The sequence below is a fragment of the Elaeis guineensis genome, chromosome 15, assembly GCF_000442705.2.
Source record: "Elaeis guineensis isolate ETL-2024a chromosome 15, EG11, whole genome shotgun sequence".
Lineage (NCBI taxonomy): Eukaryota > Viridiplantae > Streptophyta > Magnoliopsida > Arecales > Arecaceae > Elaeis > Elaeis guineensis.
This window is the reverse complement of record NC_026007.2, coordinates 58,087,153-58,103,396: the sequence shown is the minus strand read 5'-3', so window position 1 is coordinate 58,103,396 and position 16,244 is coordinate 58,087,153. Positions and strand designations below refer to the sequence as shown.

The 16,244-nt window shown below is 34.0% G+C and overlaps 1 protein-coding gene across 3 annotated transcripts; it reads left to right on the top strand.

The window, feature by feature from the left end:
• Positions 1-10,610: 10,610 nt before the first annotated feature.
• Positions 10,611-15,687, top strand: LOC105032242 (uncharacterized). Of its 3 annotated transcripts, none has more exons than XM_010906625.4 (3): positions 10,611-10,818; positions 12,787-13,093; positions 14,644-15,687. In XM_010906625.4, the coding sequence occupies exons 1-3, from the start codon at positions 10,799-10,801 to the stop codon at positions 15,304-15,306; spliced, it is 990 nt and encodes a 329-aa protein (XP_010904927.1). In that variant the 5' UTR covers positions 10,611-10,798; the 3' UTR covers positions 15,307-15,687. The 3 variants fall into 3 exon arrangements, with proteins under 3 accessions (XP_010904927.1, XP_010904928.1, XP_010904929.1); XM_010906626.4 differs by having other exon boundaries at positions 12,702-13,093; positions 14,644-15,686; XM_010906627.4 differs by having other exon boundaries at positions 10,611-11,020; positions 12,702-13,093; positions 14,644-15,686.
• Positions 15,688-16,244: the final 557 nt, after the last annotated feature.

Below are 16,244 nucleotides of genomic sequence, written 5' to 3'. Positions count from 1 at the left end.
CTAAGTAAGTATATCAATTTTCTTTATCTAAACATTAACAACTCTTAATTAATCGATTCATTATCAAATTATGAATAACTCCAATCTATCTTTTGTAGAACAATCGTCAATATCAATAGATAACCTCAATCTTTTTCATTCAGTCAGAGAAATAATAATGATCAAAAAAATTCTAACTTCAAATTTCATTATACCCTGGAGATAAATATTTGAGTATAATAATCTAAGATCAAAATCATCATTCGATAAACAATCTCAAGTTCTTTCTAGTAAATAAAGAATTATAAAATTTAATTCTAGGATAGAGAAAATTTATCTCTAAATATTCTAAATCTAAAATCAAAAATCAAAGGTCCACTCATCCTAGAATTAGGAGGCTAATTATTTTTGTAGCATAGTAGGTGGAAGCTCTACTTTTAAAAATCACATTAGGATATCCAAAAATAATTCAAAATTTTAAAATATTATTCTTTCTAATATCAATAAATTTCTTGTATCAAACCATATCATCTATCATAATTTTTTTAACTCAAAGGGTCAACATTCTTGACTTACTCAAAGTAATCCAGATTACCATGCTTCCGCTACGCACTCTGATCTAACAATCAAAATTTCTTAGGTTCACCAAAAAAAAGTTTGATCAAATTATTTCTTTATCTTATCAATAGAAAAGATCTAAAATTTTAAATTTCAATTGAAGTCAAAGATTAACTTTCGATTCTCCTTCATACTTTTACTGGTGTACAATAATCTTGATTAACCCTTGAGTCCAATATCATATTTAAACCATCATATAGATTTACTATAATCAATATGAATCAAATCTTAATTCTCATATCACTTCAATTCGATAATTTTCAAACCAAAAATCTTTATAAGTCAAATCAACGAGAAAATCCTTCGATGCTCCACCAAATTTGGACATAATCAGAATATATATGGATTTCAAATCATTATTTTTTTTTTTCTAAAATTTCTATCATCAGGATCTTCAATATCTATTAAATATCCTTTCATAACAATCATATAAGCTTCAAAAAAATCAAATCTCTATTTAATAGTAGATTCAATTAGGGACCTCATTAACAAAAGCAAAGGAACTCCATATCAATTCCTAAATCCCAATTTTCTAAATTGTAAATTCACATGGATCCCTTAATCTGAAATAAATATAATTCAGATCTTTTATCTTAATCTGAAGATATCAATTTTTCATTAACAACCTCAACAATAATATTAGAAAATCTCTTGATCAACTTAGATACGAAATCTTTAAATTGGAATTTCATACACATCAGGTAGTCTCCAAGAGACATAATAAGATCTATTTTCTAGATCTAAGGATGATAATTAAAGATTCCAGTATGATGAATATTCTACAACCTCATAATCGATTTCATCAATAAGAAATAGGTTTCCTTGCAATATCCTCAAATATGCATTCATCCTAATATGCCACTTTATATATAATCCACATACCAAATTCAATTTCGATAAATATTCCAATCATGCATCATAAAAGATTTTTCTTAGTCCATCCTGGAACAACATTTTATTATCAAATCTTTATCTTGTCAATAATAGTCAACTTCTCAACTAAAAGTAATATCATAGTATTATTCTCACATCGAATTTGAACTTACGATTCACTTGAATAACCTATGATCAAATTAATAACCATAATACACAATAAAATTTTATGTCAATCCTTTTGTAATTACTTTCAATCAGAATCTAACTAATCATATAATGATCAATAGATCATCCATCATATTTCAAACTCCATATATCATAATCTCTTGTGATCCTTTCATACATAGTCTCAATGTTTAATCAAAATTTATAAATATTTTTTCCACTACAATTATCAAAGATCTACACTATAATGTCCCTGGTGTCTATCCACTAACACCCATTCAATATCTGATTCTAGGTTTCATAATTCATCCGCTTATGCTCTGATACCATATTAATTGTCACGCCCCCGACCCGAGATTGTGAATCGAGGGTCATGGCAACCACCGCATACTTATAGAATACTTTTCCCATAAGCATGTAAGGCATCTCATCATGATATCTTCACAAACAGTTAAATAATTTTTTTTTTTTATTCAATAATCAAACCTTAATTCAAATAACAAATCAAAACTTAGTGTTCAAAAGAAAGTAACTGTCTGACAAAGTCAACACTAAAACAAAACTAAAAGTCTTGAATCAATTCTGAGAAAAATCCTAAATCAATGAGTTAACCCCATCTCTAATCGCTCTCCCAACCGAAATTCCACATCATGCTAATTTTCTGGATCTGTAAGAAAAACATAAAACTTATCATGAGCTAAATAGCTCAGTAAACAGTGTATACCTTTAACTGAATAATCAGGCAAATAATACTATGCATAACAAATCAATATGTAATTTCATGAAATCATATTCATACTGTCAATCATATATAAAAGTCAATTCATCATAATTTTTAATTATACTTTTCTTCTTAAATTCATCAATTTCTTAAATTCTTCTTACCAACCATGACTATGACCACATTATCCCTGTGGTAGGGTCATAATACCGCGTATCTGCTTGCGGTGGGTTGCGAATCATCTGGCAGCCAAGTCCTTTGGAACCGCTGGTCTAGCTGGCGGTTTTGTCGCTGGTCTATCTGGCGACATGTCGCTGGTCTCACTGGCGACATAAATCCTCAGGACAGTCAATTGCCAACGTATATGCCCCCATTGGCGGGGTCCTCAACACAGTCAGGTTGTCAATTTCATATTGTCTTCCAATTCATATATTATTTTCAAGAATAATAAAATTAATTGATATTCGAGTCAAATCAATTATAACATTCTTTGAGATCATATATCATCATAATAATTGCTCAACAAATAACTTCAATCATAAATAATTTTCTACAATTAACTTTAATCATAAATAATTTTCAACAATTATTTCAATAAATAATTTCAATCACAAGCATGCATAAATTTATTTAATTCATAATATACCAGATAAATTCAGTAAAAGTAAACACTACTTACCTCAAACGTATTTCAATAAATCCACATAATTCTATAAATTTTCTTCCAAAAATTCTGTTCGTAGATCATATCGCGATATCCCATGATCAAACATCCACAATCCTATACAGAATCAATTTCAATAATTAGAAAGAATACGAATACCATATTTCAACGATTTAGATTGGGTCCGATCATCTAATTTTATCTAATCAAAATCTAATTAGGACCTAAATGATCCAAAGTTTGACTATCAGATCAAATCAGATTCAAAGTGATAGGATCGAGGTTTCTTCATCGATTTCATAAAATCAAGTGGAGAGAGAAAATCAGAGGAGAGAAAATTCATGAGGTACAATTCAAATTGATCAGGTGACACAATCCAACATTACGATTGATCCAATATCTCAATCGGTGAAACCAACATGATCAAATCAAATCATGGCTAGATCGGAATCATGGATAATCAAATCTAAAGATTCATGGTCTGATTAAGGTGGGTGCCAGTACGCTGTCTGACAATCATGGATCAGGATTCTTCATTAGAATCAGATCAGACTTATTAAAAGAAATTTCTTCATTCACTAACCTTTTTTTTAGAGAGAGAATCAATCAAGAAAGAGAATATTTTAGAGAGAGAAAATTCTAGAGAGAGAAAACTCATCTTGAATTCTTCAGACAATATGATTCAACAAATTCTGATCGATCAGATCAAATCATGCTAAAATTATCATGTGGATAATTCAATAAGATCATGAGAAATAAAATCTAAAAATACCTGATCTGATCAAAGTGGATGTCGGTGTATCGTCTGACGATCACAGATCAAAAATCCATCACGAGGATCATTTAAATTCATCATCATTCTTCTCAAAATTCTAAAAATCTTAGGAGAGATAATCTAGAGAGAAGATTCTAGAGAGAGAAAGTAGAGAGAGAAAATCTAATTCTAGAGAGAGAAAAATACTAATTCAGGCTGAAGAGAGAGGGAAGAGAGAGAAACTCTCTTTCTCATATTTTATTATTTATATCATTATTTATTAATTAATTTAATAATTTTTCTTTTCTTTTCTTTTCTCTCTCTCTCTTTTTTTTTCTTTTCTTTTTCTTCATGGAAGAGAGAGGAGAGAAAATCCTATTTATTATTATTATATTATTTTTTTTTTCCTTTTTCTTTTCTTTTTCTTCTTTTTCTTTTCTTTTTCTTTTCTTTTCCTTCTTCTTCTTTTCTTTTTCTTTTTCTTTTCCTTCTTCTTCTTCTTTTCTTCTTCTTCCGCGCCGGAACAGAGGACTCTTGGTCCTCAGGCCTTGAACGGCCGTTCGGGCCGCTGCTGCCACGGCGGAGGCCGGCGGTCGACGGGCCATCTCCCTCGGTCACGGAGGAAACAGGGCCGGCGGTCAATTCCGATCGCCGGCGCCGGAGATTTCACGAAAAATAAGCCCCAAAAACAGAGTCTTTTCCCGACCAAAAATCGGCGATGTTCGTCGCCGGCCACCGCGCACAAACGCACGGGGGAAAGAGGAAGGAAGGGAGGAAAAAGAGAAGAACTTACCTCGGCCTCTTGGGACATCGTCGGAGAGAAAATACGGCGAGAACCCAACTGTGCCCGCGGCTCTTCTTCGGGAAAATCGGAGAGAAAAAGAGGGGAAAAGAGTCGATGGATCGATTCTAAAGAGAGGGGGTCTTCTTATAGGAACTCCTAGGACTCCGAGGGGTCTTAGGAGTTCGATTCTTGCTCGGATTTAGCCGGAGAAGGAGACTCCTATCGGGAGTCTTCTTCCCGGTTCTGAATTCCTCTGTTTTCTATTTTTTTTTTTTTTGTTTGGGCTGGCGGGCTATCACAGTAATAAATGAGGCCATCCAGTCCGCCACACTATTCACCTCACGATGGCTATGACGGATCATATGAGAAGGGCACCCCTGGAGTAAACGCTGGATGTCGCACACCAGGGGATGAGAAGTAGCTGCACGGATCTGAACCCTTTGAAGCCAAGTCACCACCATCATCGAGTCCCCCTCCACCACTAGTGAGTCGACCCCAAAGATCTGAAGCAAAGATCGCACGTCCGATTGACTAAATCAAGGTACAACAGAATTCAAAAATTTTTGTCCAACATGCGGTCCGATTGAGATCGCATCTCGATCTGTGCCAAATCGTTCATGTATCTAAGATCAAAAGAATTTAAAACTATTTTAAACTGATTATTTTAACAATGATGATCGCATCATCATCTTTGCATGGATAGTGATACACCGCTATCTGATGATCGTGAAGTTGAAGTTTGCTGTCAAGCTGCACATGTGTCCGATCTCTACAAGTATCCACTCGGACTTGGACTAGGATGTTTTCTCCGATTTTGATCCGCCTTCACCAAGATAGATCAGTAGGCTTCTAGATCAGTCTTCGATCAGATCTCTGACAGGATCTCGATCAATTTTTGATCGCAGCCTTCTTCTTCCTTCACGTAGATCAACCAGCACTCGACTCTTCGAGTGCATCAGATGGACCAACCCAACTCTTTTGGGTGTGGGACAGGAGAGAGTAGAGAAGAGAGGGAGGAGGTGTGGAGAGGAGAGGAGAGCTTCTAAATTTTTCAATGAATCAAACCTTTTGCAAGAGGACCTATTTATAGATTTAAAAACCTAAGAGTTCCAAGGTTTTAAGTCATCAAATGACTTAAAGCAGAAAAACTCATAACATGTGGTGCCCCCTCCCTCTCTTTGTCATGCCATTTTTGTGCATGGGATTTTTGCGTGGGTCTAGGATCAGGCTTTGATGCTCTATGGGGGCATTTGGTGTGAGATGATCCAATCAAAACCAAGGATCATATGGGTGGAGGTGATGAGATCACCATATTTAATTGCACTATAGTGATCCTATGTGACAGTGATTTCAAATCACCCCCAAATAGTGATCTTAAGCTGAGATATAAGGACAAAAATATCTTATAGTTTAGCAAAATATTTGATACATCAATACATCATTAATATATTATATCAATATTATATATATTATATTATATTATATTTGATATTATATATTATATTTATGATATATTATTAATCATATTATTTTCATATTATGATTCAATGATAATTTTAAATTAGAGTAAAAATATCTTATTATACTTTATATTTATATAATAAAAATATTCAATATATTACTTCTATTTATCTTATTTTTCTAATTAAAGTAAATATTCATATTAATAAATAATATATTATAAGTATAAATAAAAATATTAATTCTATAATAATAATAAGTATACTTTTATAGAATTAATAATTTATTAGATTAATAAATATATTTTTATAGAATCTATTAATTATTAATATATTAATAAATATATTAATATTTTATTTATAATATATTATATATGGTTAATAAATATATTTTTATGGAATATATTATGAATAATTTTGGAATTATATAATCAGTAATTTTGAATTCTCATAGAATATCAAACATGTTACTCATGGATATTAGAACATCTTTAATCATCGAACCATGGCCTATCGAACACCATGATCTTAAATCACTGATGATCAGATCACTACAGGATTTGGATCATCGATTATCTTAGATCACTGTGGTGATCCCATTTGGATTATCAAATACTACTTATATATGATCCATTTATCGGTACAAATCTCAAAATGATTTATCTGTAATCCATTCGTTTATACAAATCTCAAAACTGCCCAATCCTTTATTATCCATTTGTCTAAATAAATCTTAAAGTACTCTATCGTCTATTGTCCATTCATTTGTACAGATCTTAAAGTACTTCATCCTCTATCATTCTACTTTGCATAAATTTTGAAGTATTCTATCCTCTATAATTTATCTATTTATATGGATTTCAAAGTGCTCCATACTTTATCATCCACCTACTTGCACAAATCTCAAAGTAATTTATCCTCCATTATCCGTCTGTCTACATAAATCTTAAAGTACTTCATCCTTTATTATCCATCCATTTATATAGATCTGAAAGTACTTAATCATTTATCTTTCTTTATCTATATAAATCTCGAAGCACTCCATCCTTTATCGTTCATCTGTCCATACAGATCTCAGAGCACTCCATTCTCTATTATTCATCCATTTGTATGGATCTTAAAATGCTCTATCTTTTACCATCTATCTATTTATATAAATCTTCGAGAATGAAGTCATTTATCTGCTTACATAAATCTCAAGTACTACTTGCCTCCAATTTTCTTTCAATTCTTGCCAAAACAAAAAGAATATTAATAGAAAGGTGATTGTGAAATTTTATAAAAATTAAATTATCAAGTAACTCTCACGTGATAACATTCTCTAATGGAGATAGAGAGCTAGAGCACATTACAATGATTTTAAAGTTTTAGATTAATATTTTTAAAATTTTGCACCTTATATTAAATACTAGCTTATAACCCCATGTCATGCACGGGATATGATTTTTTTTAAAAAATATTTTATTTTATTAATTTATTAATATCTATTTTATGTACATTCAAAATAATTAAGTTAATTAAAAAATATATATTTTATACACAGCATGGATTATAAGCTATTTTATTTTTTTTTTAATTTAAATTTTTTCATGGGCCTCTTGTCGCTTAGTCCTCTTAAAATCCTCACCCTCTTTCTATATTAGCATTCATTTTGCTCTACTTCGCTCTTCATCTTCAAAGCTCGCTCTCTCTTCTCTTTTTTCATTGCTATGATAGAGCTCAAGAGACTCTTAGAGAGTCAGAATCTCATCCGAATTGAGTGTATCGGTGCTCACTTACACATCCATGACTTGGGCCACTTCACTCTGGAGGCCCGCACTATCTCCAAGGGCATGGACAGACTGCTAGCCTCATCCTCCAACTCATCCATAAGGATAAGATCGTCAGTTGCACCATCCTCCTTGCTAGCCAGCCCAGCACCAACAAAACCGCCATTGCCATGGGCCTCGTCAAGTTTCTTAGCCAAGACACCCCCTTCACCACCATCTCTGGCTCCGAGCTCTTCTCTTTCGAGATGTCCAAGATTGAGACCCTCATCCAAGCTTTCCATCTATTTTGCTCTTCACCTCTAGAGCTTGTTCTCTCTTCTCCCTTTTCGCTGCCATGATAGAGCTTAAGATATTCTTGGAAAGCCGGGATCTCATCTGAATCGAGTGTATCAGCGCCCACTCATACATCTGCGATCTGTGCTTCGACTTCACTCTTGAGGCCCGTATCGTATCCAAGGACATGGTTAGTCAGCAGTCCATTCACAAGGCCATTGGCCTCATCCGCCATCGAATTCCATATATAATCAATGGATTAAGAATTGATATGATAGGTCATATTTTGTAATTTTTCATTAGAACTTTTAGCATTTCCTCATCCAAAGGATTGTAAATTTTCACCCCGCGCTTGTTCTCCATTTTAATAAAAAATAAAGTGTAAAATTTATATTTTTATTTATTATCAAATAATATTTTTAAATAATAGTTTTATTTTTAAATTTAAAATATATGCTATTCTGGTTCTTAGTAAATGTGATATAATTATCCATACAAAAAAAAAAAATAAAACATGATATGATTATCCTATTATAGTAGGAACAACCAAACAATCTACTAGGGTTGAATCTCAAAGGCATGCTAAAGATTGGAGGAGGTTGAGTCATTTCCACATTCTATTGTCCCAACCTACTCTCTTATCTTCTCTCCACCTCACCACCCAAATCCCTCTATGCCTCCTTCATCTCTTTTATTTTTCACATCATCTTCTTTTCCTTCTTTAGATTTTGTTTTTACTTCTAAATAATAAAAAATATTTTTTTATTATTAAAAAAATAACAAATAAAGATTTGATAAAGAAAAATTTTTTTTTTCAATATCTATTAATAAAAATTTTATTTTTAAAATTTCATGTTGGAGATCAGAGTTACAATTTTTTTTTTGCTATATATAAAGTCTTTTGAAGTTTGAGAATTGTGATGAATATGTTTGTTTACTATCCAACCCACCCTCTTGTCTTCTCTCCACCTCACCACCCGAATCCCTCTTCGCCTTCTTTGGCTCCTACCTAATTGACTGTTGGAACGGCGGCATCATCATAGAAGGGGGACTCATAGGCAAAGCAGGGAGGGAGAGAGATGATGATCCGTGATGATCTGTGGGACTAACGGAAACATCTAAAGCTATGGCTGGCTCAAAGGCCTTGCTATGGCAGAGAGTAGTGGGAGTATCCACAATGCCCCTGGTGGTTTTTCCCTTTGTTGATGATGACGACTGTGGACTATGACCCTTTCGATGCCTTCGCATGTGGCACCCACCCACCACACCCCCCCACCGTCACGAGTGCTCCATCTCCAACCACCAGCACCCTCACTCTGCCCCTCCCCACCTCATTTTTTCCTCTCCCGCCTCTCCGCTGCTCTCTTAGAATCCCACCTCCTCCCCCTTATACCAATGAATCCCTTTCTTCCCCTCGCCCCTCTCTTCCACCACCGTCGATGGCTGCCCTCTGCCATCCCCTCCGCATCCTCCGACTCCCTCAATTGCCCCACCATCGAGGTAAATGACCCATTGCCCTCTTCTCCTGCCCTTCCGCCTTCCAAAGGCTTGATCTACCTCCTCGCACTCCTTGAAGCCCCCCGATTGGCCCTCCGCTACTTCGTCAGCCACCTACAGACCCTCAACCACTCTCACCACTGCCTCCAGGGCACTCGATTCGGAGGTGGAGGAGGTCTCCAGCACTGCCGGCGCCATCCGATTCGTGGCAGAGGTCAGAACTCCGAGTAGTATTTTTTTTTTAGTCCTCTTGCGAGAGGGACGAAGAGAGAAGCACTGTGGATGGAGTAGACGTGTGGTGGATAGTCTCACAAGTAGAGTAGACATGTGACGAACGGAGACTGATGTCTCTATTTTAATATATATATATGATCTGAATTTGACGACTATCTTCGTGGATTTTACTTTAATAATAATAATAATAATAATAATAATAATAGTAATAGTAATAATAATAATAGTAATAATAATAATAGTAATAGTAATAATAATAGTAATAATAATAATAATAATAGTAATAATAATAATAATAATAGTAATAATAATAATAGTAATAATAATAGTAATAGTAGTAATAGTAATAATAGTAATAATAATAATAATAATAGTAGTAGTAGTAATAATAATAATAATAATAATAATAATAATAATAGTAGTAGTAATAATAATAATAATAGTAATAATAATAATAGTAATAATAGTAATAATAATAATAATACTAGTAATAATAATAATAATAATACTAGTAATAGTAGTAATAATAATAATAATAATAATAGTAATAATAATAGCAATAATAATAATAGTAATAATAATAATAATAATAATAATAATAATAATAATAATAGTAATAATAATAATAATAATAATAATAATAATAATAATAGAAATAGTAGTAATAATAATAATAATAATAATAATAATAATAATAATAATAATAATAATAATAATAATAATAATAATAATAATAATAATAATACGGTATCCACATGGCAGCCCTTGCTGTTTAATCCGAGACGGCTGTCCCGCGCTTTGTACCGAGGACGGGCTTCTAGTGGGACTGTGGGAGGAGCGTACCTGACTTTCCGGTTCCCACTTTCTCCGCCGGTATCTGCATTTTTCCCCCTTTTTCCTTCCGGTGTGAGGACTTCTCTTGGCAGTCGGAGCTCCCCTTCTCCGGCTTTTCGCTGGTTAATTCTCTCACCAACATCCAATTCATTGCGACGTGACTCCAGAGAATGGCGTCGTCGATCTCTAGGTTTTGTTCGACACCATTTCTTCTTATCTTGTACTTTTCTCTTCCCGCTAATTGCAAATGCTATCCACGGCTTAATCGATGGGAGAATCTGTCTCGAGGGTTTAAAGCTCAGCTTATTCGGTGAATTTGGTTTGAATTCTGGACGTTTTCTAACTGTCAATCCCGAATGCAGTGGATTTGGGGCAGAATTCTGACTAGAAGTGTAGGTGATATCATATTTGTATGTTTTACTGTTAGCTGTAAAGCATATGTAGTTTATGAGTTCTTCTAATCTAAGGTTAGTTACTTGTGTTGCATGATTCTTTGTTTTGGCTGCACTTGAGTGAATCATTGCTAGTTTTGGGTTCAAAAATTGTGATTTTTAATGCATTGGCCTTATGGCAGCTTGATCTTCTAATTGGTTTATCATGTTACTTTTCTGCATGCTTTTATATATTCCTGAAGTGGTCTATTGTAAAGCCCGTGCACCTCAAAACCATAAGCAACCACAAAAGGGAATGGTATAGAAAGTTTGTAAAGGTTTCAGTACCATTGCACAGGATAGTTTGATGAATCACACGGCTTTGTGGAATATCAGGTTCCCGAAATAGAACTAATATGCATGATTTGAAGAGAGTCATCTATTATTGTTATAAGCTTGTTGTGCAGATATTTTAATGCTTTTTGGAGCATAAGACACAATGTAGATAGTCCACAGTCTAGTTGCCACTGTCTAACTCATGATGATCAACGAATAGGGGGTTACCTTGTAGATATTGAAATTTTCATATGAATAAACCTTTAGTGAGAAACAGTTCATGACCTACTTAATTGAAAAGATATAATGTGGATATTAAAAAATTTAAGCAGTAGTCTGGAAGTTGTGTCAAATTATCATTATCATTATCATTATTTGCATTAACTCTGACCAATTAGATTTTTTTGATGTGTTGAGAAGCTCTTTAGCAGAGCTAGCATATATCATAGTTTTGTATATTTATTTACTTATTTATTTATTTTTGTGTGATTATAATTTGGATATTAAAAATTTGTAAGCAATAGTTTGGAAGATGTGTGACCCAATATTATGTTCACCTTTCAACGTTAACGCTGTTCATGCTGATGTTTGATATGTTGAAAAGTTTCTTAATAGAGCAAGCATCTATAATAACTTTTTGAGTTTTGCATTAGTTAGGTGTTCATAGTGTGCCAAATTGTGAGGAATTGTCCACAGGTCATCAGCTGCAAGCCACAAGCTTCATATGACCCAATTTTATATGCACTATTTGACATTAATTCCGAACTTGTTGACTTCATGTGTTCCAAGTTCTTTCATGGAGCTAATATCTAAGGATGGCATCAGCCTTGGCTTCAAATAAAAATTGGATTGTAGAAGATAGAATGTTCTTTGACCCACAGCTGAAGGTGGACAAACTGGATTTCTTGCTGGTCCCTGTTTACAATCATAAACACCGCTATTGGCCATGGCTTCTGTGCGCTAGTTTGCATCATTAATGGGCAATTTTGAGTCTTTAAAATCAAGTCTCATTGAAAGTGACTCAGCAATTGGCTTTCAACTAGAAATGCTTGTATGTTAGGGGACTGTGGCTGCTGCTTTTGGCATTTTCTTTCTTTATACCTTTTTTTTTTTGGTGAAAAGATTTCTTTGTACCATGTTTAAATTTATGATGCTTCACATTTCAGTAGAATTTAGTGTATCATGGAATCTCTTTACTAAGCTGTCTGAATGAAGATGAATGAAGAAATGAGCTATCATTAAAAAAAAAAAAAAAAAAAAAAAAAAAAAGATCTTTGCTTGCATTGTGCAATATAGGTAACCTGGTAGGATATTCTTGCAAAATTTTTTAATTGCTGATTTGTTATCCTGTTTCCTCTAACTGCAGGGTAGTGTGTTTTATCATATGTCATTTAGAAGGATACTGACATTGGAGGATATAAATTTTAGCTCATTATTGTTGAAGATTGCAGTACGATGGAGTGTACTTCAGAAAAGAAGTTCAAATCTGACTCTGAGCAAGATGGAGTGTTGGACTCAAATGCAATTGTCCTACTCTCTCCAACTTCTGATCACTCTGATAAAAGATCAGATCCTGTGGTACTTGAGAGAGAGCTTGCACATGAATTAGCTGCAAGTAAACAGGCAACTAATGTTCCGAGTGAGACTACTATTAGCTTCGAGGAAGCACTTGAAAGGGAGCTAGAATTTCAAAAACGAAGGAAAATAGCTATGTTGCAAGCTTCTATTGACTCTGGGTCGCTCTTTACACCTTCTCAAGTAAGAATCTGTTACCTTTTTTGTAATAGTTCCTGTAGGCAATAAAACATGCAAATTTATACTTCTGTAGACATGCATATCTGCAAAGATCTGATTGAAAGGCATTTTATTTGTTTTTCCTGCTGTCATTAAGGTAGATGTTTAGATAACCGGACGTGATAACAGGTCCTTACATGTACACATTGTTGTCACCACTTTCTTGTCATTTTATTTGTAAACTTTATTAATAATTTCAAATGAGTTTTCTTGAGTTTAAATCTACACAGCAACACTCTTAAGTCTTGAACTCAGTTATTTGCGAACTTAAACTAACATGATAATCACTTTGAAGTCTTTTCCAGTCAACTCAAGTACATATAACATGATTTGCAATCTTTTGGCAATCTCTAAGTTTCACAATGTGTAAGTTTCATCTTTTTTCTTCCCCTTTTTTGATATATCTCTTTCTGGTTCACAAAATTTCATAAACCGTCATTTTCTTTTATGTACATTCTTTCAATTGCTATCCTAACCATTTGTTAAATGACGTGGCCATCCTGAGGCTCTATCCATTGTGAGACTTTCTTGGTGATTTATAATGATATATGGAAAAACGTCTCCATGCTAGGGACCTGTTGGAGAGGAAATGTTGGCAGACTGGTGCCAGGTGTGTTTTATGTGATGCTAAGGAGGAATCGGTTTACCAGTTGTTTATAAAATGTTTTTTCCAGAAGAATTTGACAAACTTTATGAATCTTCTTGGGGACTAAGGACAGAGCTGCCACATTGTCGTCCTTTTGGCTATTTGGTGATCAAAGAGGATTCCCTGCTTGCTAAGGTTGCCACGGACTGTGTGGGGAAAAAATGTTATTTGTGGTGATCCACTTGTCTCCGGGCCCTTTTATGAAGTGATGCATTATGGATAACACAAAAGGAAGCAGATGTTTGATTTAATCTGGGTGACGTGTGGAGTTTAATGTATGTTTAACCGTTTAATTGTATTGTTCATTGATTGGAGAAGTGCAAAGTTGGGTTTAAAGGTGGCTTTTGCTTTGTTTTGATAAAATTTTGGAGGGAGGTCCCTCTCCCTCAACTTTCTTCAAAAAGGAAAGGAGGAAAGAAAGGTTCTCAAATCAGCTTAGTTTGTTGGATTTGCATGGTTGTTTCTTTTGTATACCATCACTTTGACCAACAAGCTAGCTATCTACTTTCCATGATTTTTAAGATCATGCTTGTTAAACATGGCCAGGCTTAAAACTTTGGGCTTGCTCTGATCTCATTTTCTATTCATTCTTGGATCATCATCATTGAGACATGGTATCCATAAATTTATATCATTCAACTAACTTCGATTTCTCTGCAACCCAGCACAGCTTAAATTATTGACTATTTCAATTATGGCTTCTGGGTTTCTTTTCTTTTTGAATGTTCTACGACTTGTATATTGCCCAAATGCTTGTGTTTCCGAGAAGTGGTCTCTCCTGTTCTTAGATATACTTTCAAAAAGACTTAAGTATAAATGTTCTGCTTGTTTCTTGGGCCTAACTGCATTGTATTTTTTTCCTTCCTAGGTACTACGTCCAAAGCCAAGTCTTACTGGGATAAAACGAAAAGTGGTGTCTGAAAATCTTCCAGAGAAAGAACCCTATGGAAGTCAGGATCAAAGACCACCAAAACAACTTCAAGCTCTGCGGGCCAGAATGCAGCGACTACAGAATAACCGGCCTTCAATGCAACAGTTACAGCATCAAAATCCACCTCAGTGGTTGAATGGTAGATGGCTTCCTACACAAGGATTGAATTGTAGACCACCTTTCCCACAGCATAAACAGAATCAACCTCATCTGCTTAGACATTCAATGGGAAAACAACTGTCGCATCGACAATCTGAAAATCTGCAAGAACCACCAAATGTGATAGCCTCGTTTTGGTGCAATATCTGCAAGGTGAGCTGTTCTAACGCTCTGAATCTGAACTTCCACTATCTAGGAAGAAAACACAAAGCCAAATTCGAAGAAGTATTTGGAAGCAAGAACACCAGGTTGAATGAGAATGAGGTCAATGAAAGCAAGAATAATGAGATTGTATGGTGCAAGGAGTGCAACGTCCCATGCATGAAAGGAGCGTCATGGGCTCAGCATTGTGCTGGGAAAAAGCATGTTGCTCGGCTTCTGGCTTCACAATCGCTGGATGGTGCTTCAGGCCATACCATCTCTGGGAAAGCTGCTGTTTGAACACACTTCTGGACCTCAAATTTGGCAACCTTTCAGGAAAATTAGGGGCTCATTGAACGATTGCCCACCATGAATGAATAGTTTAAAGATGAGTGAGAAAGGTCAACTAAACGAAGCCGTGAGTATCATGTGTACCCTTGTTTCCTGTAAGAATACTCTTGAGCTGGGTTAAGAGTTGGGAGCTTTTTAATGGGGATCATGTTCAAGTAAAATTTGAGTGTTTTGACTAGCTTAATTGATATATCTGTTGGACATGTATTAGTGCTTTGGATTCAAATCTCACCTAGTACATTTTCTTGTTCTCAAAAAAGACTTGAGTCAAAGTTTTCTGACCTAGATTAAATGGATGTAGTGCAGGTTGGATCTTTGACTCATCTTGCCTCATGAGAATATAATCTAATATATCTATATTAATATAGAAGTTTTGTGTTGGCAGGTTTTTCCCCTTTTTTTTTTTTTTTGGTGTAATCTGTACAGATTATGCTTCCATCATCTATACAGATAATCAATATGATCATTTATTCCATCCACTTTTCCCTTCTGCAACTAAACGTAAAAAGAAGAGCTATCCCATGGAATAGCGTATCATTTTTGCTCACTGTGACAACCGATACATTCGTTCAGGCTCCGAGGACCCATTCATTTGAAGATAAATAATTTATTCAAAAATTTATATTTTTAAAATAAATATTTTTTAAATAATATTTAAATAAAAAATAATTTATTTATATTTTTTTATGCATTGAAAAATGATTCGAAAATCTTTGAGACGCGTTCTTTTCATTATTAGTTTCGTGGATAAGTTGCTAAGATCTATCTATATTTTTTATAATATTTTTTATTATATAAATATTATTATATATAATAATATATTATATTATATTATAATTATATTATAATATATTAATATATTATTTTATTTTATTATTATATATTAT